General features: G+C 37.5%; 1 protein-coding gene across 1 annotated transcript in view; it reads right to left on the bottom strand.

The window, feature by feature from the left end:
* Positions 1-7,906: 7,906 nt before the first annotated feature.
* The window catches only part of LOC131361372 (protocadherin-9), a 232,219-nt gene continuing 218,518 nt past the window's right edge, over positions 7,907-21,607 (bottom strand). The window contains exons 4-5 of the mRNA XM_058402431.1: positions 12,937-13,123; positions 7,907-10,360 (exon numbers count right to left, since the gene is read on the bottom strand). Of these exons, the coding sequence (XP_058258414.1) occupies positions 10,026-10,360; positions 12,937-13,123 (522 nt within the window). The 3' untranslated portion in view covers positions 7,907-10,025. The remainder of the gene's footprint in view (positions 10,361-12,936; positions 13,124-21,607) is intronic.

The following is a 21,607-nucleotide window of genomic DNA, read 5'->3' as shown; positions in this document are numbered from 1 at the left end:
TGGAATTTGATTGGCAGTACTGAGATTTTAAGAAAAAAAAAAAAGGTTAGTTGAAGACAAGAAGTCCATGCGGTGATTGAATGCATGTATATACTTGTCTATATTTTGATCCTTCTCAGTCATCTCTTTTGACCAAAATTCCTGCTGACCCGCATTTATTTTCTATTTTCCAGTAATTATTTTAGAAATACAGGGAAGTTCCTGGTTTTTTTTCCTCTCTCAAGTGCAAGTGAATGTCTTTTCCTCAACCCACAGGCACTGGTTGTGTTACCCGGTTATGTTACCCGGTGTTAAAGCTTTAAAGGATTGGTCAAATCTTTTTCATAGCTATGAGATTGCCCTGTGGTTTTATTCTCTTGGCCACTTGACCACTCTATAGTCAGCTGAGCTAGATCTATCCACCTCATACTTAATTTATCTTCACAGCTACGGCTATAAGTTTTTCTAGACTTACTTCAGTCTGTGTCCTGGATGGTCTAAGGGATCTCTGCCATGCTTCTCGTCTTTGCCAGCTCAGGTTCTGTTCCTGGATCTAGTTCAATTTCTGTCTCTACATCTGGTTATGGCTGTATATCCGCTTCTGTTCCATTCCCTGTGCCAATACATGGTGTCTCAAAAGTCAAGAATCAATGGGAATATGTTGAGCAAAATTGGCAAAGACATGACACAGCAGCTGAGAAAATGCATAGAGCATAAGGGTGACCATGTACAGCATATGGTGAAAATAATTATTGGTTCTTGACTTTTCAGGCAGCATGAATTAAGTCTGGATGTTTGCCTTGTCTTTTCATCTGTAAGTTCTTTTCTCTTTCTTTTGGTCAAACACTTCCATTCTCTGATCTCCTTTCTTTGTCTCCTGGTATTCTTTCCTTTTTCTCCTAAGTCCTAAAAGATTATTTAAACAACAAGCAATGGAGGTAATGGAGGTTAAGGTGATGACTACATGGCTGAAGTCAATGATCAGTGTTCCAGCTACATTTAACACTGAAAGGGTAAGTGGGCATAGGTGTGACAGTATAATCCCCAATACAACCCAGATGACAGCCAATTAAAGGAAGACATCAGATGGTGCAGACAGCCATATACAACAGATCCCATCATTCAAGCAACTTTCAAAAAGGGACAAAAGTCTCCACATCAGGCAGGACCTGCTGGACCTTCAGAACAAGTATAATTACATTTCACAATATATCTGATTGACCCTCTTGAGTCCACTGAAGGTCATATGTACAAGGGTCTGGAGACTAAAACAAGTGAAACTAATCCTAAGGCAAAATGGGGGTGGGATTTGGCTGGAATATAAGTGATGGAGGATGCCCTGGGCATGCATCCCTAGGGATGAAATTGAGCCTAGTCTGACAGAATGTCTCCTAGAAGGCCAAAGTACTGGAAAAAAGCTGATGGAATTGCGCATCAGTGTCCTTTTAGGCTGGGTCGATGGCTAATATTTAGCAAGAGGCAAATATGCTTTTTTCCTTTTGTCTGAGATTTAGCTGAGCTTACTTCAGCTATTCAAAGACTTTCAAGCAAAGGCTGAGTGTGTGTGTGTGTGTGTGTGTGTGTATGTGTCTGCCTGTGTGTATGTGTGTGTGTGTGTGTGCTGGAACAAGCCCTCACTTATGCACTTTATCAGAACGTAACCTGACCCGATCGACCCCAACTCGACTCGAACAGTACAGACTGCAAAGGGCACGCAGATGGATGACTAAAGGAATCAGACTGAAGTTGTGAAAAGGTTTTAAAGACAGAGACAGGCTGAGAGAGTGAGAGAGAGTGAGAGAGAGAGAGAGAGAGAGAGAGAGAGACTCATAGAGTCAGAGGCAAGTGGGCAGAGAAAGAAGAAAACACATGCTGACACAGTAGATGACATGTTCACCAAATGTCAATGATACCCCATTTGCTATAACAGAGTTGAACAGAAGCATGAGAGAGAGAAAGGCATGAATTTGAAACTAAGTAAAGACAAAATGAAGCAATGCATGTGTGAAAAAAATGTTTAAAAGAATTTATTCATTTATCTTCAATAATAATTTATCATTGTCAGGGTTGTGGAAGATTTGGAGCCTATCCCAGGAATGGAATTCATCACAATTCATCCCAGGGCACCACACACACACACACACACATACACACACACACAGTATATAGGTATTTTTCAATATAGTAAAACTACCTAGTGTAGATTTAGAAAAAAAAGACAGAGGAAGAACCTGTGAAACACCGCAGCACATATACAGTAGCAACCTAAAATCAGGATTAAGCCCAGACTTAATTCTTCCCACTGCACTGCCCATGTTTAAAAAGGGAACAATCTGTTAAATAGTACAGAGAATATAATACTAAAATATGTTTGTTACATTATGGCCAAGTAATATATACATAATTGGAATTTTACTTGCCAGCTGCTTTTATTGAAACTCATCATAATACGCACAAAAGGAAAGCAGAACACTAAAGGTGTTAAATGCATTAAGCAAAGTAAGAGGTGGCTGGAGAGCGGTGTTTCTTTAGCTTTCCAAAGAATGATATAATAATAGTGGTGCATTCAGTGCTGGAGCTATTTAATAAGTTTATTGAACGAGGACTATCTTAATTCTCATAATCCTGACATCTTACCCGTAAAAAGGAAGAAGTCATCCACCAAAAATCACAGAGCTGCTTTAGGGTGAAAAGAAGCTCAGTTTTATTGCTGTTCATCACGTACACACACACACACACACACAGATCAAATTGTATAGGATTAAACACATACAATCGTATGGGATTTGCCCTGCCACAATGATTTCCAGGCTTGTGTAGGAGAGATTGTTTGAGAGAGAGAGAGAGAGAGAGAGAGAGAAATAGCCATTAAATATGCTTATGTGTTTATATTTAGACACATGCCAAGATGTATGACTTATGCTTATATAATTGACACCCACTGATTGGGTGACTGTGGCTCTGTCTTGAACTACAATAATAATACAAAAAAAATGCTAGATTGCAAAAGTGTGTCCAGCAGTGGTGTTGCATTCAAGGTGTATTCCTGCCTTGCACTTAGTCTTCCCTGGATAGGATCCAGATACACCATTACCCTTGCCAGGATAAAGTGGTTACTGTAGATGAATGAATGAATGAATGAATGCAGACTGTGTTCACAATCTCCTCTATTCAATCTGAATATCCAGTAATACGCTTTAAATGAACCATTGCCCCCACAGAATTCCACACCTCATTTATAGTGTTCTCTGTGTAATGGTAAATAGCAACATGGAGGTCTCGGAGATACTTATGAGCCTGTGTTTGTACACTGTAATTCTCTGAGGTCGATGGGCCATGTATACCCATAATGCACAGATCTTGCTTTACGATGTCTTTTAACTGCATTAACTATAACATAGTGGGCACAGCGACACAAAGCACAAACGACCTCCATATGGACATATGGACTGTTCAGGGTTTATTCCAGCCTTGCACTTAGAATTCCACTGATAGGATTCAGATACACCATTACCCTCATTACCCTCACTGGGATAGAATGAATGAATGCGGAGTGTGTTCAATCTTTACTACTCACTTTAAATATCCAGTAATATATTTTGGATTAAGCAGTGCCCCACCAGCATTGATAGTGTTTTCTGTATAGTGGTACATCACTTCTTCTTAATCACAACATGGGGGTCTCTAAGTCACACTGTGAGCCTGGGTTTATAAACTGTAATTCTTTGTAGTCTATGGGCCATGTACACAGATTATGCACTGGAAGCTGGTTGCTGGTTTAAAAAAATTGATATGTTTATCTACAATGTCTCTAACCCAGTAGGCACATGTACCATTCAGTTTAATAAAATTTAATGCAAGTGCTAATGCTTTTTATTACTAATAAATATTTCACTTGTATGCTATATTTCTTCTCAGTGTAGTTTCACCTACTTACTGTTGTGATTAATGGGACCTTCTTTCCCCTTTCATTCATTCCAAGTCCTCTTCATTTCCCCCCCGTTTGTTGTGACGTACATTATGTCATAAACGTACATTTACATAATGCTCTGTTCTATATAATTATTTAAGCCTTTTTTTACATGTCAATGACTTAATTAATGATAATGCTGTGTAAGCTACAGACTTGCAAGGATTTTATGTTTGTTGTAGAGCACAGCAAATGTCTGGTTAGTTGGTCAGGCTCTATGCTCTGATAAGCAATATTACTCTTCAGTTATCTGTCATGCTGACATGCCTAATATGTTTATTATCCCTCTTTTTCCTGGGCTAGGCATTTTGTGGAAAAGCTGATGACACAAATGTCTAATCTGCTTTGCTCTCTTTTGAAATACACAAAGGTGAGTGCTCTCATAATTATGGTTGTTTGTATTATTATATGTCAGATGGGTCTGATATGCTTTGATTTTTCTCTAGTCCACATTGTAAACTTATACTGTGTGTTGTTTTCTGCTATGCTGGGTTTCCTCTATTGTGCTTCTCTTATCTTGGATATCTTTTAAGTCTTTATCGATTGAAGTGTTTTAATGTTTCTTCTTGGTTTGTTTGTATTACTTTTAAAAGCCATTATGCAAGTATAACATAAATTCTCTGTTTTAATTGATGTTTGGCATTGGATACCAGATACATTTACATGATATTTACATGATACAGGAATTTTCTTGTCTTGCTGGGAAATGTCAAAGTTTCACTAAGAATGTTGTTTTTTCATTGGTGTGTTTTGTTAGTAATGCTGGTGATAAGCTGGTCACAGGTGGAAAAAATGGATGAAAACATGAGGTGCTTCTCCAAGGTTACTGGTCTTACACTTTATGAAAGAGCTTGACAATCCTCTGAAGTTGGAAAAGCTGAAGAGATTTGTAGAGGTGTGGATTTATGGAGGTTTGGGCACCTTACAAAGAGCTAGTTAGCTCATGCAATAGCTGTGTCAGGAACACACCATGTAATACATACTCCAGACAGACAACCTGCTTGATATAATTTTCACATCTGGTTTTGGAACATCAGAGGTTTCTGTGGAGGAGTTGGAATTTGTGGCTATGTGGGATGTGGTAGCTTAGTGGTTAAGGCATTGGATTATCGATCAGAAGGTTGTGAGCTTAAATCCCATGTCCACCAAGCTGTCACTGCTGGTTCCCTGAGCAAGGGGACCTTAACACTCAGCTGCATAAAATGAGACAAATTGTAAGTTCCTCTGGATAAGGGTGTCTGCCAGAAATGTAAATGGCTAGGCTTGGCAAAACCAGGATTGACATTTTCAGCTGGTTGTCACCAAAACCCCCACCAGGAAATTAGAAGGGAAATTAATCAATGAATAATGAGTAAAGTAGCCCCTTTAGGATGATTTACTTGAGACACAAATGACAAAAGTAGCAGCAATTGTCCTTACGAAAAGAAATGTATTAGAGAATTTTCTTCTTGTCATCCATGAATGGCAGGTGAAGAGATTGCTGAAGGTGAAGGTTGTCTCCTGCAACATGCAGATAAAATGTCTCAAAGGGCATCAGATTTCAGAAACAAGGCCTGGTAATGCGATAAAGTGATAGTGATAGATTTTACTGAATAGACAGTCCAAAATTTTGTTGGGTCATACTAGAGCTAACCCTAGCTCTTCCTATCCAGTTTGAGAGTCAATGGTTATTTTGTCCACTATTTGAGAGACTGAGTAGAAGGCAAATGAACTTAATTGACTCACATCTAATGCATCTAATATCACAATGAAAAGGAAAGTCATACAATCAAGAGCCATGACTGTGGAGAAATAAAGCATTACTTGAGTTCTATATAGCTGTTATCTGTCTCAGAATTACAGTTGAGTTAGGGGGTGTATTTCATTGTTTGGCAATAAAAGCATCTGCTTTAAATGGCCAAACTAAGCAAACAGTCTACTGGAAAGTCCATGGTTCTATCTACAATTTGGAATTTCTCAAATTGGCCATTAGATCTTTCTTGACAAGTTGCTCAAACGTTTTTTAACTATTTTCACAGAAAGATTTCAAGAAAACCAGAATGCCATAAATATATATTGTAAATAGTGATTTGTTGACATGTTACAACAAACATCAGAAATGAGTTAAGGTATAACTTCTGGGGCATTGCTTAAATAAAAAAAAATTGCCTCATACTCCAGTGACCAGTAAGGATACTGGGCATCTATTCAATCCTTTCCTAAATTGTGAACCAGCTGTCTGGCCTTACACGGTACATATTGGTTTCCTCCCCAGAAGGTATTTGGATCAGACAGAGTTAACATTTCAAAATAGCAAGAAAATGGTGGAAAACATTACAACATTTGCAACAGTACCTAAGCCAACAGAGGCATCACTGTGGACACTCGGGAACAACCCGTTGCAGCTATCCATGGTCTGGTCTCTGGAGAAGTGGTAGAAGCAAAATAATGATCTGTGTGTCTCTCCCAAAATATCGTTTCACATCCAGTGGTCATTCGCCCTGGATGTTAGCTATCTCAACATCAGAAAGTCAGATTTGGAAATTGGCCATTAGCATTTCTGAGTTTCTTATAGTTTCTATATCTGTAGGAGTGGTTACTGGAGTACAGATGCTCCTGAATGGCAGTAACTTTATTGGGTAAAGCAATGGTATACCAGCATTGACACTTTCGATGGTGAAATGTAAATGATTATTACTGGTAGTTCCTTGATTTGTGGTTACATTTACATGTCTGGCATTTGGCAGATACCCTTATCCAGCTTGACTTACAATTCATCTCATTTCATACAACTGAGCAATTTAGGGTTAAGGGCCTTGCTCAGGGGCACAGCCATTGTCAGCTTGGTGGACCTGGGAGTAAGTAGCCCAGTAGGATTTAACTACTAAGCCAACCACATCCCCATAGCTTGAAACCAAGCAACCTGCACAGAACTCTAACCTCCAGACTGCATAAACCCAGGAATCAAATATGTTTTGTAGAAAAAAAATTTTCAGTGGAACCTCAGCATATAAATGCCCTCCCATATGAAGTTTCGCCTTAAGAATTGGAATTCTGTAAAAAAAAAAAAAAAAAAGAAGAATAATGCTTAGTAATAATTCTTAATAATTCTTAATAATTCGAAGAATTTTCGGCATACGAACAAACCGAACCGAAAGCTAGCTAAGTTGTGCTTACGTCCGGGAACTGTTCAAAAAAATTTACGAATTTTAGGATTTTTTTACAGTCAGTAAAAACTGTACCGAAATAGTCAACCTACGATACCAATGTTGTGTTCAAATGCTAGGTGAATTTTCGGGCGTTTTTTTGTTGACAGACTGGTGACATGGGTGGTCTGTTCTATTTTTAGCCCAAGCTTGGTGGCATGACTTCCTGTGAGGAGCCTTGACATGGAATGCTTGGCTTAGGTCAGTTCTTTGTAAGCGACCAGTTTACATACGCTTCATATTGGGAATATTGGTCATATTTTTGGGTGGCTGGAACGGACTATCTCCATTACATTATTTCTTATGGGACAATTTGTTTTGCAAATGTGTTTCACAAATTTCCACCTTAAGAACTCGCCTCCAGAACGAATTCAATTCGTATGACGAGATTCCACTGAAGAAAGAAAGCTTTAAAATATTCTGAATAAAAGACAAAAACAGAAAACACAGGAGAACGAACCAAAACACTGAAGCAATATTTTGTCTCTTTCACCTCTGTTTTTAGATTAAGAACAAGCAAGACTAAACAAACTTAATCAGAACTCAAAATATAATTTCAAAATCTTGGTCTAAGGGCAAAACAATTAGAAACCGCATTTGAAAAACAATAAGTTTTGGTTTGCCTTTCAGGGACAGTGTTTCCCTCCAGTGGCCACCTGAGGAACTAACTGAAGTTGGACGACAAATAAAGCCGAACAATCCTAAAAGTGTAATATAATGTGTAATGGAAAAGTGAATTATGGTGATAAATTGCACAAGTCACATACATGCACAAATTTAACCCATTTATTGCAGTAGCTGTATACGTGTAGAGCGGCAACACGCAGTAATAGAATAATATCAATATAATTTCACACATCCCCTAACCACACACACTGGCTCAAAGCAATACACACCATCTCCTTGCCGTTTTTTTTTTCTCCTGTTTTTATGTTTTCATATTGGGACATAAAATATGGAAGTGCTGTACAAAATGAACACGACATTCAGTGTGTACAAAATTAATGCTCTACAAATGAACTGAACTAAAACAAAAACAAACGAAACACCATGAGAAATAATTTAGTCTCATTAAAGCTGTTTCTCATTTCACGTGCTGTTCATGCCTTACAAAAAAGTAAGTTAAGAATTCAAATCAAAAATAAGAAAAGTAACGCAGTCCTTAAATTTGCTGAACATGCTTCTCAATGTGTGTCGTTATTGTGGATTGTTGCCATTGTTCAGGTAGAATTTTTCTGGATACGGAGAAAACATGTCGTCAAATTTTTCTCAAGTTATTTAGTCAGAATTTTGACATACAATTTGACATATATTCATTCATTTATTTTTTTATTTCTTTACGAAGGCACAGCACATGAAACCCAAAAAATGCACACAATTCTCTAGGCTGAAAATAACATTCATATATAACAGGGCATGAAAAGAAAAATATAATAATACTAATAAATTTGGAGGCTGTATGTTCTATTTTGGATTTTAAGCACAGGTTGAATTTAGCATTACAATAGTGACCAATATTGAAATAAAACATTTACAAATATATTGCTGTTGAATTTTAACATTGTGTTGTTTTCTTTTTAAGACATCGAGTTTTTTTTTTTTTTTAGGTTTTTTTTTTAACTTCCATAAGTATAAACTGAGTGATTACAATAATATTATAATATAAAATAGTTTTGAAAAAATATGTTTGTTAAGTAAATGCAAATTGTGAACTTGTATGAGTTGCGTCATGTGGTTTTATTTATACATACAGATTTTTTTGTTTTTGTATAGATAGTGGGAGAGTGTGTGTGTGTGTGTGTGTGGGTAATATACAGTCATCCTTCTATACAGACACAAACAGGAAATAAATAAATGCATATTTTCCCACCTACAAACTAAAACCAACCCCTTTGCTGTGTTCCAATTCTGTTTTAAATGCCCCATCGCCTTCCCCTTGTACACTTCCCCTTGCCTGAATCTCCCTTGGCAGCAAGATTAAAGTACTAGTGAGGCGTAGGACTTGGGTTTTATTTCTCCCAGCTCCTCTAGCCATACAGTACATAACAACTGACTGGAAATTGTTATTTGAGTCCGTTAGCTATTAGCAGGCCAATGTGACTGTACAGCTTGTTGAGGAAAGTGAGTGTGTAAATCTCCAAGGAAATCATTTCAGCTGCATTATTCTCACTGCATGAGGGGAAGTGAATCCGGGCACATTAAAAACATCAGTGGAATTCCAGGGTCGATTCCCAATAAATTAATCATAAATGACAACTGCCATGGTCGTTAATCTAACCCATGTGAGTATTACAAGTACATAAAATTGGTTAGTATTAATTTATATTTACAGACACGCCACCGATGACGAGACTAAAACAAGGTTTCCACTAACAGTGTATTAGCACAACGCTTTCTCCATTTTTCTTCGATGTTTTAGATTAATAAAGTTCCCAAAAACAGCTCAAGAAACAACCACGTCACAATATTGGTTTACTGTATGTTGGTCAACCATATTATCGTTAAAACTGGTATACACAGCAAAAGTCCCACGTCATTTCTGTCTCTCTCCTGAACATTTGCAGTCTCCATCCTAAGATGATACACGCTTTTTTTGTTTTTTCTTTGTTGTTGGTTTTTTTTCTTTTTTTTTTGTATATGACAATTTGCATTAAATCCCAGACATTTATTTTAATATCTTCAGAACAAAGGTCTTGAGACATCTCCGTGCAAAGTTCGATTTCGCATAGTAACTGTACTGTATATAAGCACTTTTTTGTCTAATCTGTACGTCTCACTAACACACAGCATTAGCATCCATCTAAGAAAAGGACAGAAAAATGAGGAAAAGAAAATATTTGTTTTTTGTTTTTTTTAAGAGGAATAAAATAGCAGTTACGGAGTAAATGCTCTTAAAGCTGCTGCTCCTTTGGGTTTTCAGAGCCAGAAGAGGCCTGATAGGATTTCAAACTGGCCAATGGGATGTCGGTGATGTGGCCGCTGACTCCGACTCCTCCTACGCCGAAAGATTTCCTGTCTCCGAAGTGCTCGTGGCTGCTCTTCCAGCCGCGGGTTAGCGTGTGACCGTTCAGCAGTTTGTCTTTCGTCCACTCGTTCTGGCTGCCTCCGTAGGACGAAGCAGGTGATTTGGGCGGCATCCAGCAGTTATCTGAGTGGCCAAGCACCAGACACTCCTGTGTACACATCTCTGTTGCTTCCATGAGACCCCTAGGCCCTAAAAGTCCATCTGTGGAGAGAATAAATAAGTTTCAGGATTTTTTTTAAAAAGTGAATTCTGAAGAAATAGCTCAAAACAAATTGGGGTGAAATACCAAAAGACATTTCAGGTAGTTCTGCTGGTAGAGAAGCCTTGTTAATGAAAGAGTTCAAAGAAGAATGGCTTCCGTGAGCTCATGTATGTGGTAGAGGGCAGATAGCATTTTCCTCTGAGTAGATGTAACGTTGCCCTGTGATTTAGCATAAGGTTGGTTTAGAAAGGTCAGAGGTCAAAGATAAGCCATTAAACATTTATTTTTTTAAAACATGCAAATGCTGTATCAAGCCAAACAGCAACAACCATGCTGAGTGCTATATTATGACTCTGAGATTATAGAAGTTTCTAGGAAAGAAATAAAATACTCTCCCTTCTTTACCTAAGTGCTAATACTAAGTTAAGCAATCCTTTACAATTGCATGAGATATCCAATTCTTATCTATATTCCTTTTTTCTACTCAGCTTTCCTGCAACACTGCGCATACGAATATGATTATAGCGCCAGGGCTGAGCTCTAGCTTCTCATTTAAATAGGAGCAACAGCATCTGAGAGATCTGTGCAGGTTGAATTAAACAGAACGACCCACTCCTCTATGCTTAGGCACGAAAAAGGAGATTCAATAGTGCAAGTGGAAAGAGTTGAAAGTCTATTGCTTTATAAGAACAAATCATGCAGCACTCGCTGCTCTCGTAAAAGGAAGGGGTTTGAACACGAACCAATAAATTACAGCAGCTTAACATGGAAGACCATATGAACATGTCATGGGAAGTGGCAGGTGAGAGCAGTTGCACAGACAGCAGTAGAGGTCAAGCGTAATGTAGGTTTAATACGACAAAGCAGTTCAATGAGAAGAGAACGATAAGCATAAGTTTTAGCACAGGTGTAGCAAACGCAAGGTGAGGGTAATGCATACAAACTAGAAGAAGAAAAAAACAAAAAAACAAGTGAGGCTTGATTTGAAGCTACAGCTATTTTTTTTTCTCCTGGAACATTCTATAACAAATTACATAACTGCGATTCTATTTGTATTGCGTTTGTAAAGACACACACAGAAATATTAAAAAAATATATAAATTCAGGACTTTTAAAGTATCAGTTTTTATCTAATCAGCAAGCCAGAGGTGACAGTGGTGAGGAAAAACTCCCTGAGATGACATGAGGAAGAAACTTTGACAGGAACCCATACTCAGCTTTAACACCAGATAAGTTAAGAAACCTTTATTTGTCACATATACATTACTGCACAGTGAAATTCTTTCTTCACATATCCCATCCTTGAAGGGTTAGTGTCAGAGCACAGGGTCAGCCATGATTCAGGACCCTTGGACGACTTGAGGGTCTTGCTCACAGACCCAACAGTGGCATCTTGGCAGTGCTGGGGCTTGAACCCCGATCTTCCAATCAACAACCAAGAGCTTTAACCACTTGAGTGATTCCATTTTGTGTACTAAATGGTCAAAACAGGTTTTAACAGGAAGTCTATTCTGAGGTCACTGATGGAGACTTGATCTCAAAATACTGTGGCAACTGCTGTACTAAAGCTCTCATAGCAGTTGTACTCTTAAGACATCATCCTGATTGTCCGTATTGATATGATTGTTTTCTGAATCTGAGTCTGAGGACAAATTGATAGTTCAGTTGATTTCTTGGAAATTGACTGAGGGGTGTGTAACATGCAAACTCTTTCACTGGTCAGAAATACCAATGAAATGACCAATTGGTGGGAAATACACTATATATGTAAAGAGTTTCCATTGTACTGTACATCTTCTACTCATCAGTGTGAAAACTTTACCTTTTACCTTGCATTTGCAGCCTTTGGAAGAAGCCCAGTGACTTACTTTTATTTCATTTATACAACTAAATTAACTTTTTCCAAGTTGTTGGAACCCAGAATTGAACCAGGGACCTTTAGAGCTTCTGTCAATATTACCATATTTAACAATAATCTACAAAGAAGAAAAAATCTCCATAATCAAGTGAAAAATCCTAGGTTAAGATCTGTCTACAAGGTTAAATAACTTCTTTTTCTCCATCACTGGGTTAAAGTTAAGGTCAGAGCATTTAAGTTGCCATCCATCCAAAGCACAAAGCAATGTAACAACGTCATCCTCGAATTAAAGGAGCACAGAGAGAGACAGGAATAAAAGCGATCTCCTTTCTCTTTCTCTTTTTCAGTCTTCCTTTCGCTTTTTTCTATATCATGTTTACAAGTGTGTGATGTGAATGATTTATTCCTTCATGAATAAAAACCATTCAGTAATGCAGTGACCTACAGAAAGGCAGGCGAATAATGTACACATGGCTTTTGTTGTGTAAAATAGCCGGATCCGTAGTTTAGCTTCAGCTATCCTTTACATAGCTCCTGAATATTTATGAATCCAGACAGAAAGAGAGAAGATCACATCATCTGACTTTCTCTGGGATTGATATTTCGAAGAAAACCAGGCTTTCATATATAAAAGGGTGAAAGATATCTGACAAGCATCAGCTGATCACCAACATTTAACATTTGCTTAAACCTGATAAAATTTGGTTCGGGACTCACCCGAGTTCGGATCAGAGTTGCCATCTGCCTCGGTCCTTTTGTCTTGCTCGTAAAACTCCTCCTGTGCCAGAGGGAGGGGCTTAGAAAGCAAAGCCCCACCTCCGACAGACTCGGGCTCACCCAGACCGCTGTCACTGCAGCTCTCCTGAGAGCCGTCGGGAAGGTGAAAGGTCACACGGCGCTGAGACTGTTAGAACAGAGAGACGGGACACACCTGTGTTAGTGCAATTTATCAAATAGTTACAGTGCAGTTTTCCATTTACACAAACGACACACAAGTGATGACAAAAATACACCTTGTGGGAGACTGGGAATGGTCAAGCTGTGAATAGGGATGAGGAGTCACAGAGAAGCGAGAAATGGGAAAGTGTGTGTGTGTGTGTGTGCTGTGTGTGTGTGTGTGTGTGTGTGTGTGTGTGTGTACTATATAGTCCATAATCTTGCTTGCAGTCATGACACAAAGCACATTGCACTTAACCTTACATGAAAATAATATATAATACTACTTAATAATCTCTCTCTCTCTCTCTCTCTCTCTCTCTCTCTCGCTACTTATGCTACTCCTGAGATATCAGTGATCCTGACCCTCTCTGCCCTCTATCCTGATGCCCTACTTATGGTTAAAGTTCTTATCAACTTGAAGGTCGCTCACTGTTGCTGAAACATAATTGGGATATGGGATATAGTGAATTTGTCTGTTTCAGATACTTTATATTTATATAACATTTCAGAGAGGAGTCTCCAGTGTCAGAGTTAAAACTATCATTTTTAAAGTGATATATTCAGGACAGAGGAGTTTACACTTTACTGTCGCTTTTTAAAAGAGAGGGGGGAAATAAGGGTGGTGAGGAAACAACAGTTTATCGCTGAATGAACTTCTTTTACAGATGTTTCACATTGTTAAATGTTATTCAAAATGGATAAGAAGTACATGTTGGTCTTTATTTATTAAAAAAGGTACAGCAATTGTTAAATTCAAAGAGGAAAGAAGGGATATTGTGGAAAGTTCAAAGTGGGTTGAATAATGGGTTTCACATCATGAATGCATCACATCAGCATAAGTGTTTTAGTCCTCACACACGTCTTCAGACAATGTGCTTTTTCTTTACAAATAAGGAGTAAAAAAAAAATACATTAATAATTACAACAATGCTTCAGAGAAATGGAATAAATATGATATGTCAAGAGCGTGGAGACATTTTTTTTTTCTGATCTATTTTATTCCTGACATTTTTCATATCACTCCGTGTCATTAGTTTTTATTTCTGACACAATCTGGGCTGTAATTATGATCAAAAGCAAAGGTCAGCTCATCTCATCTCCATGCAAAAGACTCGATTTCAGAATGCAAGTGACATTCAATTAGAGCAAAATGAGAAGCAGAAGTCAGAGTGTGTGACACCATGTTTCAAACAGACCTCGCAACTGTCCCTGAATGACGCAGACACATGCACACACATGCACACACACAAACACACACACACAAACACACACACACACATGCACACACACACACACTCTCATTTTTTATGTATATATTAAAACTATAAGAACAAAAACACTGTTTCATCCACAATAATCCCCCTCTTGAACCAGATTTTTTATCCTCATTCATAATGACTGAAAATGTGATAAATGAATCAAATAAAAATCACTTCACAGAAAAACAAATTATATTGTATGTTAAAATTATTCATGAGTGAAACACATAAAGATTAATTATGCACACAATGAATTCCATGTGGAAATTAAAAGTAATTGTGTAAAAATCACAAGTGAAAATAAATGAATTAAATAAAGATCACATGTGAACATAAATGAGTTAAATACAAATCATTTGTAAATAAATAAATAAATAAATAAATAAATAAATAAATAAATAAATGAATGAATTAAATATGGATCACTTGTGAAAATATATGAATCATTTAAAATATCAGAATATCAGTATAAAAATCATGTGGGGGGAAAAAAAATCAATTGTCTAAATCCTAAATCCTATGTGGAAATAAATGAATCCTGCTCACAGTCACATGGAAACATATGTAACAAAAAAAATAATCCTGTAAATATCTTATGTAAACATGAGTGAATTCAAATCTCATGTGAAACTAAAGGAATCAAGTAAAGAAAAACAAATGACTCACGTACAATTCATATATGAACATAAATGAATCATTTGTAAAAATCGCAAGTGAAACATGAATGGTGTAAAAATCACAGGTGAAAATTGAATTCTGGAAAAACTAAATGAATCACGTAAAGAAAAATCACATAAAAAGAAACGACTCATGTACAAATCATATATAAAAATCATTTGTAAAAATCCTAAGTGAATAGTGAATCATTTAGAAATCACATGTGATATAAATGCATGTTTTAAACTATGGGTATGATAGAAATCATGTAAAAAAAAAAAAAAGAAAAGAAAAAATAAATAAAAAGAAAGAGAAAAATCATTTACATGAAGTACATAAAAGTTACTTTATTTTGTGGTGGAGATTCACTTCTCTGACTCCTTCATCTGTTAAATGACAACCATGTTAGGGAGCTAGCAAAGCATCGGTACAGAGTAGGCCAAAACCTCATTAGAAATGTGTTTCTTATATTTTCCCAGGCTTTGCCTTTTCACTACTGACACTAACGCTCATCAAACAGAATGATGTTTGCTCTATTGAGACAGGGAAAGAGAAACTGCTAACAAGTTAGTGAGCTGATACGTTTCTGTACAGTCTTTGAAGGAAATTTGTGTCCAGAGCTCTTTTTTTTTTTAAAGCCTGGGAAGATTTTACTGCTCATGCTGATTCTATTTGAATGGATTTCACAGGATTTGTCTTACAGTAATCAAACCTTGAAGCACTTAAGATGGAAGTAATCTGCATTATGACTAAATGTCTGCAGACGTGTTTACATATGTACCTGTGTGTGTTTGAGAGTTATTCCCAGCAGTATTAGTATAATTCCAGGTGTAATCAGTGCCATATGAGCCTCTTTACTGTTTCCTGCCAAGTTAAGGGGTAAAGATACTTTTACCTACACAAAACAACATAAGTTACCATCCTGAAGTTGATTATTTTCCAAGAAAAGCATCTCACAAAGTTTTCATTCCTTTTATAACCTGTTAAGCACAGGTTATATGACAGATTGTAATTTTTTTATCCATTTATAGTTTCATTTGTATAGTTACTGTATAGTTCTGTTATGGATTAAAATGACAAAACACAAAATCCTGACCACAATCCTTTTTTTTCCTCCAGAGAGTTTGATTCCAAAATTTACGACCACAATAGACACAGATACGGAATTCGCTGTTTCTTAGGATACGGCTTTGTTTGTAAGTTACGACTAGTTTAGTTTACACAAACATACACACACACACACACACAAACACACACACACACACATATATATATATATATATATATATATATATAGCTTCACAATTGCAATTCTTGTCTACAAATCGAAAGAAGCGACGTTCGACTCACAAATGATGTCAGCACAGTCACAGGCATTAATAATCGAGTGACAGATAAATTGATCACACACAGTGCATGTGCATGTTCCTGAAGCTCACCTAGTGGGATGTGGGAAGGTTCCCATACACATCTTTTTGGTGTGTAAACTAAACCAGTCGAGTCATACTTACAAACGGAGCAAATGTTGTATCTGTATCTGTCATACCTTTTTTTAATCTGAGACTTATATTTACAGCATTTGGCAGACGCCCTTATCTAGAGTGACTTACATTTGATCTCATTTTATACAACTGAGCAACTGAGAGTTAAGGGCCTTGCTCATGGGCCCAGCAGTGGCAGCTTGGTGGACCTGGGATTTAAACTAACAACCTTTCAATCAGTAGTCCAACACCATAAACACTAAGCTACCACAATCCGTTAGTTAGAGGATGATGTTCATTCCCTTGTCAATCACTTCCCAATTGTATGTTTATGTGTAAGGAGACAGATAGCACTATCATTCAAATGTGTTACACTGTCTGGTGACAAACAGCAAACAGTTCAAAAACATGTTTGGTTGTCTTTGTAGCTGGTATATAATAGGGTACAGCTGGGTGGGAACTGGCACATGACCAAATTAGGTAGGGGAAAATGTTCAGGTTAAAACATTAAAGTAGCCATAAACAACTGTTCCTTCACCAGTCTTTCTCTTGCCTCTCTCTCTCGAAATTAATAAAGCATTTTCCAACCAGAAGGATTGGAGAGTGCTTTGTTTCCTCTTCTCCCAGGTGAAACAGTCCTTGACATTAGCACTAACACAGCCACATCAAGTTTTATTGTGTTTCACCCAAGTTCGCACTTCGTAAATCCAATGTGAAGACAGGTCCAAAGCGTAAAGTGTGTAAAAATAAAGAAAGATGAATGACGCCTTTGCCAAATTGTGCTCTGTGAAGTTAGAGATTAAATGATGTTCATTTCTTCTATACAGAAAATCAAGTGCATATTTACAAGCCTCGCCAACTTTGAAAGCTATGAATGTTAAGGAGCCAGACTTCATCATGGCGGTAGACACAAATGTCAAAGCATTCACACTAATACGCTTTAGCTCAGAGTCACGGTCTGAATGGAGCTTAAACGCATCTCAAGCATCGTTTCAATGCTGCTGTAAGTGTTGCTTAAAAAGCCAAGCTGTGGATATTTCGCCTTATTGCCAAAACACGTCTCCAGAAATGTTTTTCTTTAATTTATTTATCCCACACATGGCTTTCAAAGTGCTGTTTCCTTAAACTCCGGGGGCTGAAGAATAAAAAAAATGCTTCCTGCAGAGCTTGTCTATAGGAACGGATAGAAAACATCCCTCATCGGTTCTTTAATACTAGACGCCAGTCTTGCCTTTGTGTGTTTTTAAGCTTTTTTTCCCTAATGTTGTTCTTACAGTTATATTAGGATTCAGTGGTGCTGTGAGTGTTAGCATGCAGCTCTATGAACAAGCATGCATAATCTTACACTTTTGATCCTTTTCTCATGAGGCGTACCTAGTTACCATCCCCATAAACACCCCATTCACAAACCTAGTAAAGAGAAAATCTGAAGAGAAAATTTCCCTCAGATAAGAGTTGAATTATTTTACATGGTGTACCATGGCTAGTTTGCTCCACAGAGCATTTTTTCCCCCAGTTTCACATTGAGAGCCATCTGTTGCCTTGTACAATTAGTACTGACCCTTAAATCCTAACCCATGCCCCTTCTATTAATGGAAAAGTGACCACAGGAATACCTTGGGTAGGATTCAGATGTTGTGGTCCTCACAGTGTGGAGGGTTTAAACACTATGTACACACACCTAGAGGTGCTAGAGGTGTACCTTTTTAGGTGAAACGGCGGACACATTAGCTCTTTCTTTCCCATGAAGCCCTTCAACATTGGGATTTTGATCAGCTCCTATCAGGTTTGGTGATTTGCCATCAGCTCTGTGTGAAGTTCACTAAATCACTGCCAGAAGATTTAGGTTTAAGCTCTCACACTTTTTAAGTGCACGGTATTAATGAGGCAATCTAGGATGAAACGGATCTCAGAAACCCCTCTAGCATTTTGCTACATAGCATTAAACACATGCTACAAGCTGTGTCCAAAAAAAGTCCAAAAGTAATCGTTCATGACCTAACACTAATTCAATCTTGGCAAATGATCTCACATCAGATCCCACCATGTTTAACAGTGCAATCAGATGTATTTCAGTTTCTCATTCATTTCTAAATCCAAAAGGACCATCGTTCTGATTAGCATTAGCACTAGAATTAGCATCCACTACCCTTTAGCTGTACGCACATGATTCAGATTGAAATGTGGCATGCACACGAATGTATAACGTTCTAAATCAGACCATGAAATTCTACCGTAAAAAAGCTTTTCTCAGGGAAATAATGCCAATATGTCTATACACGCAACATCTAACAAGTGCCTGGAGTAAACACACACTAATCTTTTGTTTGTCAGCGTTTCATGCGTATTTCACGCTTGCCCTGGTCTGCATAGGGAGATCGCCTCAGAGCTATTCACAAGCATTCTCTTTCTCCTATTTTTTCCCCCTCTTTCTGTTTAGAGAGGAGAAGTAAATGTTTGCAGAACAGAAATATCAATCCAACTGAACCTGTTTGTTTTAACCCTACAATGATTTCATGTTTCTAAAATGGAAATGTGTTCTCCTTCGCTCGTTTTTCTCCATCATCCTTTTTTTAAGGACAGATAGCTGACTCAGTTCCTCTGAGAAAAGCAAACATGTATGGATATGGAAAGAAATGAACATTCAACTAATCTCAAAGAAAATGAACTGCTTGAATAACCAAGGGTGTTAGTTTAGAAAATCATAAATGCATAAATGTATTCTTTAATAAAATAAAAAGAAATGATTTTTCAGAAATTTGTTTTTGAGTACTTTTTCTACCAAACTGCTGCGCTTATGGCCACAGTCGTGAGTGTTGGAATGAGTGGGTGTTCCAATTGCATAAACCATAAGGACCATAAAACTTATGCTTTCTGCTCTGAGTGTGTTCAAAAAGAAGCTTGGTTACAAAACGCCTGGCTGTACTCAATGTAATTATTTTATTTTGACTCTAGAGCCATTGCTATGGAGTTCTTATGTCCATGAAACAAATACAAGGGGGGGGGGATTCTGAGAAAGTTTCTGCACCAAGGCAAATTTGGTGAGCCAGCCAGGAGTGAGAATACACCTATATCATATCTACAGTAAATCCTATTGAGGTAGAATTGCATTTTTACCAAACGAAAAAAACTTTGAGCAAGCAACTTTTCCAAAACAATGCAGATATAAAAAATTTAAGCTGTCTGATATTAAGCTTTTAAACTTTTTGTTAAACATGTAGATCACTTTAAAAGCTTTGATGTTGGACAGCATAGCAAATATGAAGCACTGTATTTCTTCTTCTTCTTCTTCTTCTTCTTCTTCTTCTTCTTTCCTTTCCACCATTTTTTTCACCAATTTCTTCACCTTCCAATTCCCACCCATCAGCAAGCCAGCTTTCGTTCAACAGCTACCAAATGTGGAAGGTGAGCACAAATCCATGCTTCTTCAATACTTTTACTTACACTGTAGACAGCTTCCATAAATGTTAAATAAGCCTTTCTTTATAAAAATAAATCTCTGATGAATAACTTTTTTTATTATGTTATTTGGATTTGCTGTTAAAGAACATCAACAATAAACACCTTCTGACCAATCAGATTAAAGAATTCAGTAGCTTTGAGGTATAATATATGCTAAAGTTTTAACTGATAAAGTTTATAACAGTGCAGGCATTTATTTTATAAACTGTTTTGTATCCTTCCTAAGGTTTCTCTGGCTTTACATTTCTATTCCCCTTGTGGCTTGAATTATTCTTCCTTTCCTTTTTCTTTCAGCTTTTTGCTAATAAAGACAGTCTCTACATGATGCACAGAATATATTTATAATAAAGCGTACAGAAGAGCAATCCTTGGGTCAGTGTCCTCCTCAGGGAATTATCATTCAGCTGAGGCATTTCAGGTCCACTTCCTGTGCAGTGAAAGCACAGCACCAGCAAGAGAACTAGTGAACTTCAAGACTCTAGTTGAAGGTTGTTGTGTGTTTGCAGTATCGGGTGAAAAAGTCCTTACTTACACATTTTATCAGAACACGACCTGACCTGACTGGCTCAGCTAGACTCAAACAGTTCCGACTGCAAAGGGCAGAAAGATAGACGGCTAATGGAAGCGGATTGAACATGTGAGGAGGGTTTGAAGATAGAGATAGAGAGAGAGAGAGAGAGAGAGAGAGAGAGAGAGAGGTGAAAATCATGCTGACACAGTGGATGACACATCCACCAAATGTCACTGTCAGTCAAACACTAAGGGGGGCTAAGAGGAAAGAGAAACAAAATGCCGAGTGAAATGAATAGAAAAGATACAATAAACATCAAGAAGGAAAGGGAAAGTAGTTTTATAGGCTAAATGAAATTTTGCTTACGAATAAAATTGATTCACACGGTGGCCACACTCAAAGATGCAAGCACAAAATAACCAGAGTAGGCAAGACTAAAAGAAAACGTTAAATAAATTAGCCCAAGCATGCTTTTCTGTCTCTCCAGGTAATTGAAGGATTAATTCTAAACCCGTTCGCTTAGAGAAAAGCATCCCAACTTCTCTGTCTTGTCCTTGAGAGGAGAAAAAAAATCCCTGGATTGAAAGGAACCACAATTCTATTGCTATTGGCAGCTGAACATTACTGCGCATCACTCACAGACTTGTACAGGATTAGCATTGACATCCTGAAGGGTGGCGTATTCGTGGCTGGCGTATTCGATTGCTTCATTCCTTCCTGACTTTTAGCGGTACATACTGTAGAGAGACAGAAAGACATTTCTGGAGCTCTAATTGATATTTCCAAACCGATACTGGGTGAATCAGTAGACATAAAGAAAATGTGCTAGAGTTTCGCTCTAGTCCTGCTAAAAGAATTGAATTGAGTGTCTTGAGAGTCAGCCTTTTGGTCAGAAGATCATCGAACAATTTTGACTGTCTGTGAGTTCATGTATGTGGAAGAAGGTGGATAATGCTTTTTCCCCCCCGAGTGTGTTACTATGATTCAGCATGAACAGAAAAAAAGTTACGGTTGGCTTCACGTGTCTTGGAGAAAGAGGAGGTGGAATTATCTATGGTTTTCTTGTATGTGTCAAGAGG

Source organism: Hemibagrus wyckioides, linkage group LG11, assembly GCF_019097595.1.
Source record: "Hemibagrus wyckioides isolate EC202008001 linkage group LG11, SWU_Hwy_1.0, whole genome shotgun sequence".
Classification (NCBI taxonomy): domain Eukaryota; kingdom Metazoa; phylum Chordata; class Actinopteri; order Siluriformes; family Bagridae; genus Hemibagrus; species Hemibagrus wyckioides.
The sequence above is the reverse complement of the archived record's forward strand: the minus strand, read 5'-3'. Positions and strand labels throughout refer to the sequence as shown.